We start from the raw sequence: 14723 nt of genomic DNA on the forward strand, positions 1-14723 counted from the left end.
TTAATAAATGAGAGTGTCTGGTGATTCTCTTCAAAATAACCGAGGAGGGAGAAGAGTAGGAGGAGCTAGCAATGACACAACATGGGCCATGAGTCGTTAACTGTTGAAACTGGGTGATAGGTGATGGTAACTTATATAAGTAATCATATTTATATCAACAATCATTCAAAAAGTATCTGATAATCTCTGAATTACTTAACACTCTGGTTGCAAGAAACAGAAATCAACCAAAGCTATAGATTTAAGGTAAAAAGGAGAATCCATTGTGAAGTTTCATGGTTGTATCTAACAGGACAAAGGGCAGAGATAAGACTAGGTTTTGGGAAGGAACCACAGCAGGACAGACAAGGTAGGGAGAGACCATGCAGTGGCTGCTTCTTTCTCTTGCAGACTGGCTTTCTCTGCTTCCCCCACAGCTCCCATGTTTACGTTGCAAGCCCCAAAACCCATAGAAATTATCCAGAGGTACGTTGGTCCCAACTCCATTTCCTTGGAGAGTGATTGATAGGTATGGCTTGGTGAGACAGTTTCAAACTATGATTGCAAACCATTTGGCCCTCCTCCCAGAAAGAGTGTAAGGTGTATGTCCCCTGCCCTTGAACCTGGGCAAGCTTGTGATTGCTTGCTTTTACCAATAGAGTTTGGCAGAAGTGAGACCATGTGACTTCTAGAACTGGCTTATAGAAGGCCATGCAGTGTCCAACTTGTTTGCTAGAATATTCCCTCTGAATTTCCTGGCCTGACATATAAGAAGTCTAACTATCCTCAGACCACCATGCTGTGAGGAAGCCCAAGCCACATGGACAGGCCATACAGGCACTCTAGCAAGTGTCCCAGCTGAGCCAAGCCTTCAAGTCATCCCAACCCAGGTGCCAGACATGTGAGTGAAGAAGCTTCCAGATGGTTTCAGCCACAGTCATCTGAGTGGCCCCCAGTCACTCATTGTTCCATCTGATACCCCTGTCATCATGGAGCAGAGCCAAGTGATCGTGAGCATAATAAAATGGCTGTTGCTCTATGCTACTGAGTTTTGGAGTGGTTGTTGCACATTAATACATAACTGAAATGCTTGGATCAAATGACGTTCCCTGTTTCCTGACATGAAGTCCCAACATGACTGTTGGGGGCCTACCCCCACAAAGAGAGAGGGATGGCAGGGGGTTGAGCGGATTCCAACAAACCTCAAGGCCTTCACTCCATTTCCGAGCCTGATTTCACCGCAGCCTGTTGCCTATCTGGGTGCAGGAAAGGAGGTATGGACTGAGAACTCTTGACCTCCTGTATCTAAGCCCGCTTCTCAATTCTTGTTCTCCCACATAGTAAGGCAGTGTAAAGGAGGAAAGAGGGAAGTGGTATATATTTGCCATGGTAAATGGTATCATTAACTCCCTTCCCTTCCAGTCCCATGGTGGTCTTCCAGCAGAAACAGTTACCAAGAAATGGGAACTACCCTCAGAGTTCTGGCATCTTCCTTCTGTGGCCTCTCGAGAACAGAGGAGACCATTAGAGGGTCCTCGTGTTGCCTAGCAACCTGTGAATGCTGTTTGCTATCATGTTATTAATATGATAGGAAAGTGTTTCATAGAAGACATTCATCTTGCATTAATGAAAATCAAATTTACTAATATGACACAAAATCTGTTCTTCCTTGTGACTTTCTATACTTAAGTAGCTTATTTATTGAATTAGACTGTGAGTGGTTTCCAGGGTTGAGACTGTTAAAGTTATCATAATAATGACTTTGTTTTCAATAATGTCAGATGGCCCTTCATGATGAGATTATGCAGCTCTGACTTTGTGATCACTGTTCTTAGACAAAGCGCTGCTGCCCTGGGGCCTAGCCCCATACCTGTGAGCTACTCTGCCACTCGACTTCAACTTCTTCCCGCCAAGGCTCAGCTAGGCGAGGATTCTGGTTTGAGCCAGTATACCTTTAAAGAGGGCCCCATGGAATAAACGGATCTCATTCAGCATGGGCATGAAAGGAACTGGAGAAGTTATTCAGCCTTCGTCTTCGATTTTTCTAAAAAAGGACAACAAACAACCCTAAATTTTCAGGCCCTCAAAAGAGGGTAAGAAATACAGACAGTCCCCTACTTTCAAACACAATTTGTTCCTAAAAGCAAGTATGGAATTCAAATGCCCAGAAGCCAAATAATAGACCCATCTCTTAAAAAAGAGAATTCTCTTCCCAAGAGTTAACATATGATTGCTGAAAATGTTCTTTATTATTTTTAGCACGTGAAAGTCTCAGTTCAGCAGATAGACAGAAGTTGAAGAGTATTGATGGCTAAGATGTAAACAGACAAGTTGTATTAATAACGAATGGAATGCACAGAGCCAGTATCCAAAAGCCAAGGGCTGCACCTAAAGGCACCTAGAAAGAAGCCATATAAAAACCTAAACTGCAGAGCTAAATTTCTAGAGGTTTTTTAAAATAAAGTCTTGTTTTCTATTTATAAAAGTAGTACATGATCATTGCAGAGCCCAACACGGGGGTTGTGGCGGGGGTATGAAATAAAGAATTGCAAAGAAACCAATTGTTAATTTTTTTGGTGTGTGTCCTTTCAAATTTTTCTCTAAATATAAAATGTATATATAAACAATATTTCACATGCTGATTTGCAGCTTGCTATTTTAGCTTCTCAGCATATTCTGAACATGTTCCCATTTCTTGAGATTCTATTTTAATGGCATTATTGTTTAACGACTGGATAGAGTTCTACCATACCAACGTGCCTTACTTAATTAACTGGGCTGCTCTTAACTTTTTGTTTTCATAATTAACCCTGCAATAAACATTCTTGATGATACCTCTTTTTGGCATATCCTTGATTATTTCCATTAAAATTGTTTTAATATTCTCAATTCTTATGCATTCAATGTATTTGTATTGAACAATAGTGTGCTGCTTACTTGAAACACAGCCATTGAGACGTGCTCTCTTCCTTCACAGAGCTTAAGATTAAGTAGGAAAGATAGAAAATTGTACATGGCTGTTAAAAAAAAAAATTACCACCACCCAACTGAACTTTTCTCCCTCCTCTCAGTCCCACTCCTCTGGCCAACTCTGACCGCAGTCTCAGTTTGTGAATATGTGTTTCTCAAATGGGATTATACTGTATATATTTCCTTCTAGTTTTTTCACTAAAGAATCTGTATAAATATTGAAGTTCTTTCCATGTCAGTACACATAGTTCTCACTCTTTTTAATGGCTTTTTTATCTTTCATGGAATAGCTAAATCCCAATTTACTTAATGATTTTTCTACTAATGAACATTTAGGTTATTTTCAAGTTTGTCCTGGCATTGTATATAATGTTACCACTGAACATATATCTCTGTGTGCATGAATGGGATTTCTGGATCAGTGGGTATATACATTTACATTTTGATCAAAATATTATTTTAAATTATCTTCAAAAAAGGTTATTCCCACTAACAGGACAGAAGAGAGCTTGTTTCTCCCCATCCTCATGAACACTGGATATATTTCAGGTTTTGTTGTTTGTCTATCTGCAGGAGGAAGAAAGAGTGGGAAGTGTATCTCTCATTGTACTTTCAACTTGCATCTCTTCAGTGTCCACTGAATCTTTTCATAGGTTTATTAGTCATTTGTATTTAGTCTTCTGTGAATTGCGTGTCATTCTTTGCCCATTTTTAATTAGGTTGCCTGTTTCTTTTTCATTTATGAGAATTTATTATATTTAAAGACTAGTAATCCTTATTATGTACATTGCAAATATTTTACAGCCTGTCTTTAAAATTAATAGACATTTTTAGGGCAGTTCTAGGTTTACAGAAGAAAATGATCAGAAAGTACAGAGTTCCTTTAAGGCCAGGAGTTTGAGACCAGCCTGGGCAACAAAGCAAGCCCTCCTCTCTGTAAGAAGAAAGTACAGAGCTCCCCCATACCCTCCTCCACCCTGAGCCACTTACACAGTTTCTACTATTATTTACATCTTTAGTGTGGTATATTTGATACAACTGATGAAACAATATTGATACATTATTATTAACTAAAGTTCATAGTTTACATTAGGGTTCATTCTTTTTTTTTTTTTTTTTTTGAGACGGAGTCTCGCTGTGTCTCCCAGGTTGGAGTGCAGTGGCGCGATCTCGGCTCACTGCAAGCTCCGCCTCCCAGGTTCATGCCATTCTCCTGCCTCAGCCTCCCAAGTAGCTGGGACTACAGGCGCCCGCCAACACGCCCGGCTAATTTTTTGTATTTTTAGTAGAAATGGGGTTTCACCGTGTTAGCCAAGATGGTCTCGATCTCCTGACCTCGTGATCCGCCCGTCTCGGCCTCCCAAAGTGCTAGGATTACAGGCGTGAGCCACCGTGCCCGGCCTAGGGTTCATTCTTGATGCTGCACATTCTGTTAGTGTTGACAAATGTATACTGACATGTACCCACCTTACAGTGTGAAACAGAATGCCTTTCCACGCCTGGAAATCCTCTGTGCTGTGCCTACTCGTGCCTTCCTCCTGCCTCCCCCACAAGCTTCTGGCAACCGCTCATTTTATTACTGTCTCCGTAGTTTTACCTTTTCCAGAATATCATATGTTGGAATCATTCAGTATGTATGTAGTCCTTTCGGACTGGCTTTTTTCACTTAGAATATGCTTTTAAGGTTCTTCCATGTCTTTTTAGCACTGAATAATATTCCATTGTCTGGATGTACCACAGTTCGTTTATCTGTTCACCTACTAAAATATATATTGGTGGTTCCCAGTTTTGGCAATTATGAATAAAACTGCTGTAACATGTACAAGTTTTTGTATGGACATAAGTTTTCAACTCTTTTGGGACTATACCAAGGAACACAATTTTGGATGATGTGGTAAGAGTGTTTAGTTTTTGTAAGAAACCACCGAACTGTCTTCCAAAGTAGCTATATACCATTTTGCATTTCCACCAGCAATGAATGAGAGCTCCTGTTGTTCCACATCCATGTCAGCATTTGGTGTTGTTAATGTTTTAGATTTTAGCCATACCCATTGTTGTTTTTAATTTGAAATTCCCTAGTGACTTACCATATTGACCATTTTGGGATCAATAAATTTAAAATGTATATATATTTTTAACAGGTCTCACTAAGTTGTCCATGCTGGTCTCAAATTTCTGGGCTCAAACCATCCTCCTGTGTGGCTGGGATTACAGGGACATGCTGTCATGCCCAACTCAAATGCTTGCTTGCTATCTCTGTGTCTTCTTTGGTGACGTGTCCAGCTTTTTTGCCCATTTTTAAATTTGGATGTTTGTTTTCCTACTGTTGAATTTTAAGAGCTCTTTGTGTATTTGGTTTACTATTCCTTTATTGGATATGTGTTTTGCAAAGATTTTCTCCCAGTTTGTGGCTTGTCTTTTTATTCACTTTTATTATTTGTTTTTGATATTTTTTATAAAGGTTGGAATTTTTACATAATCAAACCGTCTCTAACAAAGAAGAATAACAGAATTCTTCTTTTTGAATTCTGTCTCCTACTTAGGAAAATTTCTCCACCTGGAAATTGTAAAATATGCTCCTATTTTCTTCTATCACTCTCGTAGCTTTGTTTTACATTGACATCTTTAATTCATCTGGAAAACTGTGTGTGTGATTGTGTGCGGTGTAATATAAGAATTTAATTTTACTGTTTCCAAGTGTAGAGAGAATTTTCCCAACAACTCTTTCTAAATAATTCATGTTTTTTCCTATGTAATTGAAATACTACCATTATCATACACTGAGCCAAAATCTTTTTCTACAAATAATTCAGTTTCTGAATTTCCTACCCTGTTTCTTTGCTCCATTTTGTCTGTTTCTGTACTCTTTCCATGCTGTTGTAATGATTGAGACATTATAAGTTGGCTTGATATCTTTAATGTGTAGTCTTCTTAGCTATTCTTATACCTTTCCGAATGTATTATCATGTCCAACTTTATAAAAATTATTTTTAGAATTTTAACTGAGTCTGAATCGAAGTTACAGGTTAATTTGGGGTACATTTATAAAATGGAATATTACCATTCAGGTCTTTTTAAATTTTCTTCCGTGAACTCTGATAGGTTTTTTTACATAGAGCTTGCACATTTACATTTAAGTTTATTTTAGTATTTTTATAGTTTTGTTGCTGCTGTAGATGGAATCTTTTGGTTTCATTACATTTTCTGATTTAAAAAAAAATATTGGTAGTTGGGAAAGATGTGGGTTTTGTATGTTGCTCTTGTGTTGAAGACTCCTTTTTGTTTAAGCATATTTTATTAGATTATCTTGGAATTTCTTTGACAGATGATTATCAGTTACAATAACAGCACCTTTTTTCTTTCCTCTCCAATACTTCTACTTTCTATTTATTTTTCTTATTTTATTGAATTGCCTAGAATTACATGTACAATATTAAATAGTAGTGGAGATAGTGCCTGCCCTTGTCCTCTTCTTGCCTTTTATGGGAAAGAGACAATGAACAAGTAATTTTTTAAAGAGAGACTAAATCAGGGACTTCGAAGGCCAGTGCATATTTCAGGAATTAGGAACATTAATGCACCTTCTTATTATCTTTCTTCCTTCAGAAAAATTAAACTGAAATGTCTCTAAAAAATATAAATGTAACTCACATTATGTAATATGTTTCCAAAATGGCTGGCATGAGCTCTCATTTTGATTGTAAGAGACTCTCTTTGGGCTAAGGTCACATGTTTATATATTTGGACTGCCATTACCTTCAGCTTTAGGTAACAGAAACATTATTTTAGTTGTTTATGTTATGACGTAATCAAGATCTTCCCCAAGAGGAAGTGGAGCTATCTACCCAATCCTAGAGAAGGTGATTTCCTGGAAGAAAAGAAATTCATTCCAGCCTGGGCAACAGAGCAAGATCCTGTCAAAAAAAAAAAACAACAGAAGAAACAGGAGGCATTTGAAGTCCCTCAAAATCCCTATCACAGGATTTCTTACGAATCTTTCTTCCCAGTAGATCATATCCATGAGTAACATGAATTGCTGGGTGGTCACTCATAATGATGTCAGCACTCATCTGCCCCGGGTGAGCACCCACAGTCTTGGGCGTCAACACCCCTTGCTTTCAGGCACTGCTCTTCTCTCCAGTCAGAATCCATGCTGAAGCCCCAGCTGTGGTTGTGCCAGCTGGTTTCAGTGCTGCTTCGCTTTGATAAGTAACTAAGTATAGGATGTTTGAGGAATAAAAAGAAGGCCAGCGTGGCTGTAGCACAGTGAGAGAAGGTCAGAAGAGCTGGATCATGTAGATCATGCGGAGGTTTGGACTTGGGATCCTTGTTTCAAAGCATGAAGGGTAGCAACATGCCAATTCATGTTTTAAACATTCCCCATATGCTGTATGGGGAATGGAGCTGTTAGGGAGACACAGCCATACCCCAGGTGAGAGATGGTACTTTGGATGCTCATATTTCAGATGTATTTTAGAGGCAGTGTGTGCAAGACTTGCTTCTAAGCTCTGGTGATATATACAACTGCTTACTTGACTCTCAAACTTAACAAGGCCAAACTCCTAGAAGAAAACAAAGAGGAACAGCTCCTTGACATTGGCCTTGGCCTTGACTTTTGTGATATGAAACCAAAAGCACAGGCAACAAAAGCAAAAATAAACAAGTGGGTCTACATCAAACTAAAAAGCTTCTGCACAACAAAGGAAACAATTTCAAAAAAGCAACCTATGAAATGAGAGAAAGTATTTGCAAACCATACTTCTGATAGGGGGTTAATATCCAAAATATATAATGAACTCATATAACTCAATAGAAAAAATAAATAACCCAATTAAAAGTGGGCCAAAGACCCAAATAGACAATTTTTCAAAGAAGACATATAGACGGCTAGGAAGTACATGAAAAGGTGTTAGACGTGCTACTTAACGGGGAAATGCAAATCAAAATCGGAATGAGATGTCATCTCGTACCCGATAGGATGGCTGCTCTCTGAAATACGGGAGCTAACAAGCATTGTCGGGGTGTGGAAGTTGGGCACCAGCCCAAATCCTGTCTCAAGATCCTCTCAACTCCTTCTTATCAAGAAACCCCTTGGGACCTTGCTCTTCCTACTGCAGTCAGCTGAATAAACCTGACTTTGTTTACACGCCAGGTTCCTGGTGGTTTTTGGCTGGTAGGAATCAACCTTTTGCTCCCTCTCCCTGTGTTCCTTGTCATTTCTTCTGCTGACACTTTACTCAAGTGTCCCTCACTGCCCCGCTGATCCCACCACCCCTCAGGACATACTGCGATTTCCCTGGGATTGCCATCAACCGTCTTGTCATCTCTTCCTTGAACCAAACCTGTCTCTTGGGGCCCTTATCCAGCTCCGTCTGTGCTAGGGTCAGTCTGGCCAACTGGACGTTCCCACTTTGGACTTCCGCAGGCACTTCTGTCTCCACTTTAAAAAAGGAATGGACTCATTCCTTGTCCTTTGCCCCTGTTCACCTCTCTGTCCTGTGCCCCTGCTTCCCTGCACCTCTGAGCCAGGGCCTGGGAATATCTGCAGATCTTTTTCCTTCACTCGCTTCTCCCTCACCTCCTAAATGTGTCTCCAGTCATCTGCTGCCACTGCAGCTGCATTTAGCAGGGCCCCTTTGCTTCCGGCCATACCCTGTCCAGTGTAGCCTCAACATGGCTTCCAGAGCACCTGTTCTGAAACATAAATAGGATGTCCACAGCACTCACTTGTTTAAAGCCTTCCTATGGCTTTCCATCACTTGGGAGATAAAGTCCAAGCCCCATACACAAGCATTTAGAGTCTGCCCCACCCACTGCCCCCCACCTTGCATCCGACTGGACGCTAGAGCAGTCAAACCACCTGTCATTCCCAGCAGGCCCTGCCTGCTTTGTGCCTCCACGCTTTCCCGGGCCTGGTTTCCCTTGCAAACACTGACTCCTTCTCCAGTGCTTCAGTAGATCCTCCCTGTGCCTCTGTACGCAGCGCCTGTGAGTGATGGCGGAGCTCCCGCCTGCTCTAGTGCAGCCATCATCCCACAATATTGTACAGTATTGTGGTTCTCTTTACATGTCCGTCATCTCTTGCTGTCAGAGCACCTCTGGATGCTGGGCCCACTGCACATTCGTCCTTGCATTTGAAATGATGCTCACAGGAGGCAGTCAACAGACTCACTTTCTTCACCTTTCTATCTAGACCAGTGATATCCAGTAGAAATATAACAAGCCACATACAAAATTGTACCCTTTTTAGTGGTCACATTAAAAACATAAAAAGAAACAGAGAAAATTAATTTAATAATATATTATATTTAACCCAAGATATCCAAAACTATTGTCATTTCCACATTTAGTCAATACAAAAACAGTAATAAGCTATTTTACATTTTTGTTGCATTATCTTCAAAATTCAGTGTGTATTTTATACAGGAGGTACATCTCAATTCAGACTAGCCGTTTTTCGTTTGTTTGTTTGTTTTGTGACAGGGTCTCACTCTGTCACCCAGACTGGAGTGCATGGCGCCATCTCAGCTCACTGCAACCTCTGCCTCCCAGGCTCCAGTGATCCTCCCACCTCAGTCTCCTGAGTAGTTGGGATTACAGGCATGTGACACCCCACCCAGCTAACTTTTGTATTTTTTTGTAGAGACAGGGTTTCACCATGTTGCCCAGGCTGGTCTCAAACTCCTGACCTCAAGTGATCCGCCTGCCTCAGCCACCCAAAGTGCTAGTATTAACAGGTGTGAGCCACCACACCTGGCCCAGACCAGCCACATTTTAAGTGCTCAGAAGCCGCTGGTGGCTCTTGGCTCCTGGACCGGACCATGGGGGCTTCAGCAGGTGCAGCAGTGGGCCTCTGTTTTCCTACCTGTGGAACAAGAAGGTTGCCAAAATCTGTAATCTCTTATCCCTCCCAGCTCTAAAAAAATGGGGCTCTGATACCTTGTGAGGAATTCAAGAGAATGTCCTCTCTCTGACTGAAGTGTCCTTCACCAGCTGGTGAGCTGGATCCCAGCAGTTTTGTTAACTGTGATCACTTGGTTAGAATGGAGGCTGCAGGGTTCTTCCCCCTGGAAAACTGCTACTTTGAGATGATTTATACAGGTATTTTTACCTTCATAACTAATTAGTGATACTTTGAGACTATATAAATACCTTATGTCTCATAATTTCTTCTACAAATTTTAGACTCCATGGACAATTCTTGGCTGAAATAACTATTACTGCACTGTTTACCAAATGGTGATTTTTCTACTTCCATAATTCTTATATATTTATTACTTAGCATCCTACTGTAAGGAAGAATTGTCCCTTCTCCTCCGTTTATTTACTCATTCATTCATTTTTATCAGTGTGGACTTATGGATTCCTGCACTCTTCTGTGGGTTGTAATCCATTACCCTCATTATTGTGTTTTGGTGAGATATGAACTAGGAATATGTTAGTTAAATTTTCATGCTTGATTTTTGGAAACCACAACCCTGAAATCCTAAGAGTGACAAAAAAAAAGTGAAGAAACAGTTTGTGGTTTATTATTCTCTCTGTAAAAGCTTTAGAAAAAAAAAGGAACATATTAATTAGAAAAGCCTATTTGCTGAAAGAGAATTATTTTTAACATGTATTCATTATTTATTTTTAAAATTATTTTAAACACATTTCAAACATGGTGTGTGTGTGTTCTGTCCTGGTCAATGATATTTCTACTAAGCACTTGTTCAGAATTTAAAGAGCCATTACTTTAACCAAAAGAATAATAAGGGAGTGAAATATCTTGCTCTGTGGGGTTTGCTAGTTCTTGCAGCCTCAGCCTCACAAAAGGTCATTCTATCTGGCTCTTTTGTCCCCCTGACTCGTGGGGGTTTATATGTGCACATATACACTTTTTTTTTTCTTTTCCTACAGAAAATAGATAGGAAATGGGCATGATTGTGAGTGAGGCTGAGTGGCCGCCTGGCCTAATGCTGGCCTGGGCTCTCTGCAGCCTAATTAAAGGAAAATGGTTGTGCTCTCTATGAAGAGAGAAGCAGAATGAGAGCAGACAGGCACAGGAAGGGAAGCTGAAGCACTAAGAGCTTCCCCTTTTCTGCAGAATTAAATGCTAACCTTGCCTCATACTATTAGTGCTGAACTTATATAACAAATCAATGTAAATAGCTGGCCAACTTCCAGGGCACTAGATTTATTGTGCAAATTCAATTAGTGCAGCCCCTAAGAAACCAGCAATGTGCAAAGAAATACTGTAGATGGACTAAAAGGGAAGAGGCGGAGCACTAGGACTCAGTCCTGTACCCTGACGGCAGACATTGCTGTAAGGCACTGCCAAACCCAGCTTCCCACCATGGCAAAGTGTGTGAATGACCCGCGGCTGTGCTTTCAGGATAAACTTAAATAGAAACAAAATTCTTAAGTGTATAAACATTATGCTATTTCTACAAGAAAACTGGTTCACTCTGGCAAGTAAGACCAAAAGTCAGACAGGTCAGAAGAAAATTCAGCCTGCCTGGGCTTTAGAATGCCTGGGCCTTAATTCCGGGGCCACTTTTCCCAACTGCCATCTGAATATGTTCAGTGAACAACTGGTTTAACTATTTTGATTTACTTGGCTCACCCAATGTAGTAAGCAGGCAAAACAGCAAAGAAATAACTCCATTTGGACAGTTTGTATTTAATTTTCGTCAATTCAGACACAAAAAAAGTAAGGCCTCAGTTTAACAATTTCCATGCGATTTTTATTTGTTCCCACAGAATTCTTTTTTAAATTAAAAAAGGTCTCACTCTGTTGCCCAGGCTTGAGTTCTGTGGCATGATCATAGCTCACTACAGCCTCAAACTCGGGCTCAAGTGATCCTCCTGCCTCTGCCTCCCAAATAACTAGGACTACAGGCACGCACCACCACTCCCAGCTAATTTTTATTTGTTAATTTTTGTAGAGACAAGCGTCTCCCTGTGTTGCCCAGACTGGTCTCAAGCTCCTGTCCTCAATCCTCCCACTTCAGCTTCCCACAGCACTGAGATTACAGGCATGAACCACTGTACCTGGCCTATTTCCACATAAATCTTTAGTGAAAGACAAAACTTCAAGAAGGCTAGTTATGATGTCCTCTTACCTTTATTGCTCTATAAAATGGCAGGCAAATTAATTTATGCAGTACTTTCGAATGGAGGAAAAGCATTCCCTGAGGAGAAAAACTGCAGTTATGCCAAAAAAAGACTTTCTTTGAATTAAGCAGCAAACAAAAAAGTATTTTAATATTTTAGTTTCTGATTCACACCAGAAAGGATGTGAAGCAGCCTACACAAACATATGCAATAGGATAATTAAGAACAATAGCAGTAATAATCGTTGATACGGAGCCTCTCCCCTGTGCCAGGCATAACGCCAAATCTTTTACCTGGAGTGTCTCCTTGAATTCGGATAGTAACTCTTGGAACGAAGGACCATCATCATCCCCGTTTTACAGCTAAGAAGACTGAGACTAAGAGAGACTAAAGCTAACTAGCTCCAGATTACATAAGCTGACAAGCGGCAGAGCTGGGGTAAAAAGAAAAAGGACATTAGTAAACGGGAAACTGAGGCCAGGTCAGCAACACCAATCTGAGCTGAGATGGAGAGACCACCAATGCAAGCACCGGTCTTTGTTTAGTCAACTTGCATCCTGAGAATGGATCACCCACTCAGCCCACATGTGTGGCTTCCCACTCCTTAGAGATCAGAGCAAGGAGAGAAATGTTAGCACTGGCTAGATTCGTAATTCATGAATTAACATATTCCATCTTCTAAGCTGTTCCTGGGCTGAGTGTCTGGGATTCAGAAAAACAAATGGACAGCAGACAGATCCTTCAGGTAATTCTTCAACATTCTGAAAACTAAGACTCTGGTTGCAAGGGTGGCAGGGAATTTCTGGTCCTGTCCAGAGCAAATATGACTTGATGAAGGCACAGAAGGTCAGATTCTGTGTTCTTATAGACATCAAAGGGCCTAAAGGAAAACTTGTGCTTGCAAGAGAGCACAGCCTCCCTCCCTCATCAGGGGAGGTCGTGGGGCCTGTGGGCTGGTCAGGATTTCCCTCTGAGACAGCTCTGGGTGTTCAGCTCACAGACAACACACATCATGCTGGTCCCAGTGGCCTCCAGCAGAGGCAATCCATGCACTTGGAGCAGAGAAAGCCTTGCAAAGCAGTGCCTCCCAGCACCAGCGCTGCCAGGCAAGGGAGCCCAGGGTGTGGAAGGCACCTAGTTTTAAGCAATGTTAACTTCTTCTTTTTTTTTTTTTTTTTTTTTGAGGCAAAGTCTCGCTCTGTCGCCCAGGCTAGAGAGCAGTGGCACAATCTCAGCTCACTGCAACCTCTGCCTCCCGGATTCAAGCAATTCTCCTGCCTCAGCCTCCCAAGTAGCTGGTACTACAGGCATGCACCACCACACCCTGCTAATTTTTGTATTTTTTGTAGAGACGGGGTTTCGCCATCTTGGCCAGGCTGGTCTCGAACTCCTGACCTCAAGTGATCCGCCTGCCTCGGCCTCCCAAAGTGCTGGCATTACAGGCATAAGCCGCTGTGTGTGGCCATAGTGTTAGCCTCTGAATTCCCAGGTAAACCAGGATCATTGGCAAAACAGTGCTCTGTAGCATTAAGAGAGAGGAATTTTACAAGCCATTCAGAAAATAGCTGATTTCTGCTGAAAATTAGAATTTCAGTCTTAGTGCCAATGAATTGTAAGCCATTTTTCTGCAGAGCAGGAAACATCTGAGGCCAGCTCTGTGTTGTGACAATGAGACCACAGCCAAATTATATTTTGAGGCTGCTGCTCTTTCGGTTATGTAGATCATAGCATGTGACAATTACAACTGGTCATCAAAGAACTAGTTGGTTTTGCTTTCCAAATCATTAATCTTACCTTTCTAGATCTGCCTCAAAGCAATCAAAAAATTGACTGGATACAGATTCTTGCAAACTCAGGCTGAACTCAAGGAAATAGTCAGTCAGATTTCCATTTCAGTCTTTGGGATTTTTTGTTGCAGGGCATCAGGGCTGTGTCTGCTCGTGTCATGGGGTCTCATTTCCAAGCAAACCCAGGAATAACTAGAAATACTTACTTGTTCCTATTCTTATTTTTGAAAATTGTACTGAAATGCATGAATTTACATTCTTTCATGAGTAGAATAAAATGATCATAACCCTACCTGACAGTGTGAATGCAAATTGTGCCTGTTCTCTGCAGTTAAGCCAGGTTGGGCCAGATGGGAACATGTAGGACTCTGAGGATACAGGGAGTTTCCCACTGGCTTGGAGGTAGAAGTCACACATGGAAAATATTCTGTGGGTTTTTTTCCCCAGAGTGTTCGGTTTTGGAGTAGTTGGAGTCTAGAGTGATAAACATGTTCTAGCTCTGGAAACCTCAACCAAAAACATCTCCCAATTTTCATAAATTTAAGAAAAGATTTTTGTTAAAAGTAGATGCTGTAGAGTCTTTGGGGTATCACAGCTGATAAAACATCCATTCTCTCTTTCCCCTTCAGGAACAGAATTCTGATTTATAAGGAAGTACATCATATCTAAAATAAATGACAGTGGTTCCCAGCCTCCCATGCAACCAAGAAAGCCATATGGCGAACCATTGGCCAATAAGATATAAATGGAAGTGCTTTGTGAAACTTCCAGGAACTCTCCTTAGAAGAAAGCAGATGAGTCCTCTTTTTCCCATACTTCATCCCAGAACATATATGTGATGGCTGGAGCTCAGCAGCCATTTTGAATCATGAGGCCAAGGCCCCTATGAAT

General features: G+C 41.0%; 1 protein-coding gene across 17 annotated transcripts in view; it reads left to right on the forward strand.

Moving 5' to 3' along the window:
- CFAP61 (cilia and flagella associated protein 61) overlaps positions 1-14723 on the forward strand; it is a 306350-nt gene that overhangs the window by 270045 nt on the left and 21582 nt on the right. For 2 of the 17 annotated variants that reach the window (XM_054674465.2, XM_024352085.3), the window contains exon 26: positions 2239-2464. The exons of the other annotated variants lie outside the window; for them this stretch is intronic. In XM_054674465.2, coding sequence (XP_054530440.1) covers positions 2239-2245 — 7 coding nt within the window. In that variant the 3' untranslated portion in view covers positions 2246-2464. Of the gene's footprint in view, positions 1-2238; positions 2465-14723 lie in introns of those variants that run through there. 17 annotated transcript variants of the gene reach the window in all.

The sequence above is a fragment of the Pan troglodytes genome, chromosome 21 (genome assembly GCF_028858775.2).
Source record: "Pan troglodytes isolate AG18354 chromosome 21, NHGRI_mPanTro3-v2.0_pri, whole genome shotgun sequence".
In the NCBI taxonomy this organism is placed as follows: Eukaryota; Metazoa; Chordata; class Mammalia; order Primates; family Hominidae; genus Pan; species Pan troglodytes.